A 6,021-nucleotide genomic window follows, 5' to 3' on the forward strand; every position below is an offset into this window, starting at 1 on the left:
TCAACTTGACTTGAAATAAGATATTAGCGATAAAGAGAATATCGCGTCGTGAAGCTCGAGAGAAATGGAAGAGGATAGTTCGATATCGTGGATCCATACTCTTTTCGTTCTAATTTTACTCACCGTCGCAGCCGGAAGAGTTGGCATTGGTTGTGAGACAGGCTCCAGACCGAGTCTCATGCGTTTCGCGTTGTCGCTCTCATTTTCGCAGGCCGTTGCCAGAATCTGTTCAGCCTGCACAGAGGTCAAGTGCGCCGGAGTGGGCCTCGCCTAAAAAGAAATAGCCACGTGATCGTCGCATACCGAAAAGCTTCGAACTTGACTCAGACTTGCGGAATTTGTGAGCTTTCGCGGTCCGTGGCTCGCAAAATTCGAAATTATCAACGCCACTGACGAGGAGAGAATTTATTATTTCGTGGGTTGAAGAAATTTATTACGTACCAATAAATTTTTTTTTAATCTTTATGAAATTGTATTATCGAAGTTAGAGTTTAATTTTAAATTATTAAAAAATAAACTTTAATTCTTTTAAATTCTTCTAAGCATAAAACAACATCGATACCATTACAATCCAAACAGTTATCCAACAGTTCTTAATTCTCGAGTTTTATTTTCAAAATTAATTCATAACCTCAAAAATGACATTTCATTATTCTTCGATTCTTCAACTTCCTCTTTCGAAAACATTAAACCATTCCTTTCGCTTTTCTCCAGGCTAGAAACATCACAAGATCCTTCGTCACATTCGTGTTATCACTCAGAAATTTGACTCAAACCGTTCTTCGAGCATTACACCGAAAACAAATGTGAAAATTCTCACCGCGTCCCAAGGTGCGCCCTCCCTGCCACGCTTGTTCCTTCTACAGCTCTTCAGGTACGTTCTGATCCTCTTCCTGGCCCTCTCCGCAAACTCTGGAAATTGCCTGGTACAACTGTCGATGATCGCCTGTATCTTCTCCTTCGGTTGCTTCGAGATGGGCACGATACGGTCCAAGTTCTCGTCGACGAACAGCCTGACGAACATCTGTAAAGATGGAACGCGTGTACACAGACCGCGGCGCGGAACGAATTGAAACGAGAGCCCCTGCACCAAGTTGGTAGACGCAGGAATTAAGGATTTCGCGGTGTGGTGGGGGCGTGCCATCGTCTATTAAACTAATTGTAATTAATTAAGGAGCCGCTCTGCCCGGGCAGCTCACGGCCATCTGCGGGCCCTGCTTTGGATTTCAGTTTCCGCGACGAGAGGGCGCAAGAGGGCAGAAGAGAGGCCGCCGCGTGGCGTCGCTGCGATCTTCGTAAAAATACGATAATTGCGGGTTTTTCGGGAGGAGAAAGAAAAGTTCCATGGCCTCTCTTTCGTTTCAAGCACGGAGGATGTCTTCTTCTACACGCGATGGTTCTTCTTCTTCAGCCCCCTCCTCCTCTCTCATTTTGTTACGAATAATAATTTTCTATCTTTTTACGTGGTTGCAGAGCTAATGCTGGTTGCAATAAACTTGCTGTTTCCGGTTTAATGCGGCCCAAGGCATCGAGTATATACGGTAATGTGCCTCGCGCTTTGAGGTTATGGTTTCAGGTGTTTAAGCGGAGATAATTACGGATGATGTACCGGAGAATGGGGTTTCTTTTTTTTAGTTTAGGTTCCTCTGCTGATGGCTTGTTAAGAGAAATGGAGGTCTGAGTGTGTTGCGAGAGAGACATTAGTCGAAGAAATCAGGAAAGATTGTGCTCTTTTAAATACACTTTCTATAATCATCGATTTGATATTACAGAAATAGAAGTTTAGAACTTATACGTATGAGCTTTATTGATAAAATTTTACCATAGATCCGTGTCTTAGGATGCAATAATTTGAGAAAGTAATAATTAACGAGACATCTGGTAGCGATTTCAAGCAAAGCTCGAGTAAAATATTTTCACGAAATATCATTAAAGATTTACAATAATTGAGCAACAATTAATCTCGAAATTATATCAATCTACCAAAATGATTATCGCTTCTCATCCTCAACGATCAAAAAAGACTCACCCTCGTCAAGTCTCTCGAACTCATTTTCGACTCGTTTCATTAATCACGCTGCAGCCTTTATCCCAAAACGAAATGAGGAGAGGAGAAAGAAGAGAAGCAAAGCTGAAGGGAATTACGTAAACCCGTGGACTCACGTTGAAAGCCTTCTGGCGCTCCGGGTCGTGGTGTCTGGGGTCCAACCTCTCGTCGGCATCCTCGTCGTCGTCGTCCTCGTCCTCCTTATTGCCGCTGCTGCTCGTCTCGTCGTGCGCGCTCCCCGTCCCCTCCCCCGGAGGGCTGGACTCGCGATCACGATCTGATCGCGAGGGCGTCGCCGCGGACGCTGGCGGCGGTGTCTTCTTTAATCCCATCGCGTAGGATGCCCACAAGGATGCCATGTCCTCGCCACCGACTCCAGCAACCGCGCCCAAATTAGGAACGGTTCCGGCCGGCATGTCCACCAACTCTGATGACCCGTTTCGGGAGTCTGGAATACGAAAAAAGTGGAATCTTTCGTTGGAATCTTTTCACGATGATTAATTAATTTTGAGCTTATTGTCGGGATTATTATTGTGTACTCGTTTTGCTGTGCAATTTTGTAATGGAGATAGGTGAAGTACGAGGTTATGTTCGTTTTAGTATAATTTTGTAACGGGGAAAAGTTGTAGCTGAATTGGGTTAGTGATATTTGAGGTTATGTTAGTTATTTTGAAACTTTAATTTGAAGTCTTAATTATTTTTGTTGGAATCTTTTCACGATGATTAATTAATTTTGAGCTTATTGTCGGGATTATTATTGTGTACTCGTTTTGCTGTGCAATTTTGTAATGGAGGAGAGATAGGTGAAATACGAGGTTATGTTCGTTTTACTATAATTTTGTAACGGGGAGAAGTTGTAGCTGAATTGGGTTAGTGATATTTGAGGTTATGTTAGTTATTTTGAAACGTCTTTTAAAAAATATTCATGTATTTATTTATTTACTTATTTTTTGTTAGTATATAGGCAGTATTTGGTTTTAAATATGCGAAAAATGAAATGATTTAAATCGTGTATCGTGGCTGTTGTTCCCGTGTATTGTGGTGAATATTATGATTATCATTATTGTAATGGGTTAACCGTCACGTTAATACCGAAAATTCTGGACAACGTTGAATTATCTACTGTATAATTTAATATTTAATTAAACTAGTGGAACATGATTTCAATATTAATATTATTATTAAAAATAAATTTAATTCATATTGGAAAAATTACAGCAAAAATAAAACTACACTATATTTATATTTCTGAAATCAGTGAATCTACTCAACCATTTCCACCAACTTCAAAAAATTATAATTAAAATAATTAAAACAATCAACATCGTCGTTAAAATCGAATTTTAATTTCCAAACGATTCTTCCTCGTGAACAAGATTGATTCCAATTGGCGAAGACAATCGCGATCGGAAAGCGAGAAAACAAGTGTAATTGCTCCAAAAACATCCGACTGAGGTAACTGAAAGCCAGAAACCACGGCATCAATCTTCCCCATCGGGACAATCCACGGGGAACGCGACGTTGAAACGAAACCGTCCAATTCCGCATTTACATGAACGAGCAAGTGTAACTCACGGCATTAAACCGTGAAGTTTTTATCGCCGCATCTAGAACGACGTCTGTCAACTTGTTGCGCCTAGTCAGCCCCCACGAAGACAATTCAAATAACCTCGCGGCTTTACGCGGAACTCGCATCTTTCCATCTCAATTCCAGCTGATCTCAATTCCATCTTTTCTAGGGATAGATAGATCAAGATCTCGAGAACACAGATTGGGCGTATATTGTTCGTCGATAGATTGTTGATGTAGAGGAATTTCTTTTTCTTTTTCTTTTTTATTTGTGATTAAATATTGCGAGTAACGATTAAATTAAAAATAGCGATTTTTTCTTTTTAAAGTTTTAAGCAAGAAATCGAAGTATTTTCGAAACGTAGCATCATCATCAGTTGTTAAATTGTTGTTGTATTTTCTCTAATCGATTGAAAAAGTTATAGGAAGAAACGAAACTCCCCTCTTTAAACGGATAAATCCTTGTTTCGGATAATATTCTCGCTCGATCTCGCGATAATACGTCAAATTATCACGTCTCCATCGTAAAGTTGAATAACTGTAATGCCAACAACTTGTTCCCTCGATAGCATGCGTACGTGTAATACACACTGTGCCAGGTTTACTGTTCCTTCGATCTCGTCCTTAATCAGTGGCGTCACGCAATTCAAACGTGGCATCGTTATTATATTTATGCTATAAATACCACCCACATGCCCGCCGTTACCACACAGTTTATTTACCACACGGCAACCATCTCCTCCGTGTTTAGCCGTGGGAAGAAAGGGGAACGTCCTTTTCTTCCGCGACGTAGGAATTCAATTGAACAAGGAACGCCCCATCAATCTTTCCCTCGAGCCAACAGCATATAATTCCGCGTTTAAAGTCGTCAGATATATATATATGTATATATATTTTCTAGATATACGCGAAGAGCGTTCTATTATTTTTTTCCTTCTTCAAAATAAACGGAAACAGGATCACCAACGGTTTAACAACTGTAAATTGCCACAGTCAAGCTTCTAATTAATGTTTCTCCAGTTCTATACGTATTTTCTACACTGTACGGATGCTGCCGCTTCGACACTTGCGTGAAACTGTCACGTGACACGGTTCGAGGCCGAGCGCTGCCGAACATTCACGAACGTTTACGAATAAAACTTAACCGATGAAAACATGTCCAGAAACATGTTCGACTTTTTATTTCGTGTTTTATATAGAATAAAAAAAAAAAAGAGACCATCTAATTGGAATAAAATATTTAATTTATAAATAAAATAACGCTATTTCATTGAATCTCATTACTTTCATAACTTTTTATATTAAATACAGTTGCGTTAAAATTCATCGATCAAAGATGAAGGCAGAAACGAGGAGTCCAAGAAACGTTACGTTAATAATAGGATACATTAACGGTTCTGAAAAGGCAGGTTCGGGCCCCGTAATGCCCATTAGTAACTCGTTCCGAGCCTCGACAACGGAGAGCTCGTCCTCGCCGTGTTATTCCGTGGAGATAAATTGCGCGACTCGTGCCCATTCCAATAATGAACAAGGGGGGAAGTCCGCGCGAAAACGGTCGAAAACGAGTCGCATTATTTCGCTACAGCCTTGACTCCCGAGGCGTCGTCTCTCTCGACGCGTTGTTCTTTTGGCCGGAGAACGCAAAAAGAAATAAAAAAAAAAAAAAAGAAAAGAAGAGAAAAAAAGGCCGACCTGTTTCCAAAACCCGTAATAAGTCTAAGTAGATCCCTACCAATGGGTGCAAGAAAGAGGCACACGGGTCCCAGGAGGGAACGAAGGTGCTTTCACGAGGATGTTGTCGAGGACAGAGAGCCGAGAGAGGCTCCACACGAACCAAACTGACTGGTGGAATGTAAAAAGGAACGTTTGGAAAGAGGATATCCAACGTGTAAATATAGTTGGTTATAAACGAATTGGAAGAAATAGAATGGTTGACTCGTGGCAAGTTTTTAAAACTGGTGAATTAACCTGGAATAAAACTCGAAGGATTAAGAAGATACGATTGATATTTATAAAATGTAGATAATCACGCGAGTCAGATAATCGATCGTGATAAACGAAAGCAAAGGGAAAAAAACGAAATTAAACATTTCGAGAAAATATTTATTAATATCCCCCTTCGCAAAAGCACCTACGAATATACCTAAAAAATTATCCTCAAAGCTCGTCTATTTTGCTCCCTTTTTTAAAAATAAACCCACCACTTTCGAATCCATTCCGCCATTCCAACAACCTTAACACTATTAATAAACCCAAAAGAGGCTCCTTCACACCGCGCTCACATACATACATCTTTGATCGGCGACAAGCCAAGTTTGACGTTTCCCATGCAACATCAAAAGTCACCAGACAGGAAGTCTAACCTACCTTCCCCTCCCCCCTCCCCCCCTCTCTCGAAACAAAAA

At 40.6% G+C, this 6,021-nt stretch overlaps 1 protein-coding gene across 1 annotated transcript in view; it reads right to left on the bottom strand.

The window, feature by feature from the left end:
* Window positions 1-6,021, bottom strand: part of LOC102676147 (nucleolar protein 4-like) — a 39,447-nt gene that overhangs the window by 11,819 nt on the left and 21,607 nt on the right. Inside the window, exons 4-6 of the mRNA XM_031511873.1 lie at window positions 2,164-2,495; window positions 821-1,024; window positions 124-270 (exon numbers count right to left, since the gene is read on the bottom strand). Coding sequence (XP_031367733.1) covers window positions 124-270; window positions 821-1,024; window positions 2,164-2,495 — 683 coding nt within the window. The remainder of the gene's footprint in view (window positions 1-123; window positions 271-820; window positions 1,025-2,163; window positions 2,496-6,021) is intronic.

The sequence above is a fragment of the Apis dorsata genome, unplaced genomic scaffold (assembly GCF_000469605.1).
Source record: "Apis dorsata unplaced genomic scaffold, Apis dorsata 1.3 scaffold_357, whole genome shotgun sequence".
NCBI classification, from domain to species: Eukaryota; Metazoa; Arthropoda; class Insecta; order Hymenoptera; family Apidae; genus Apis; species Apis dorsata.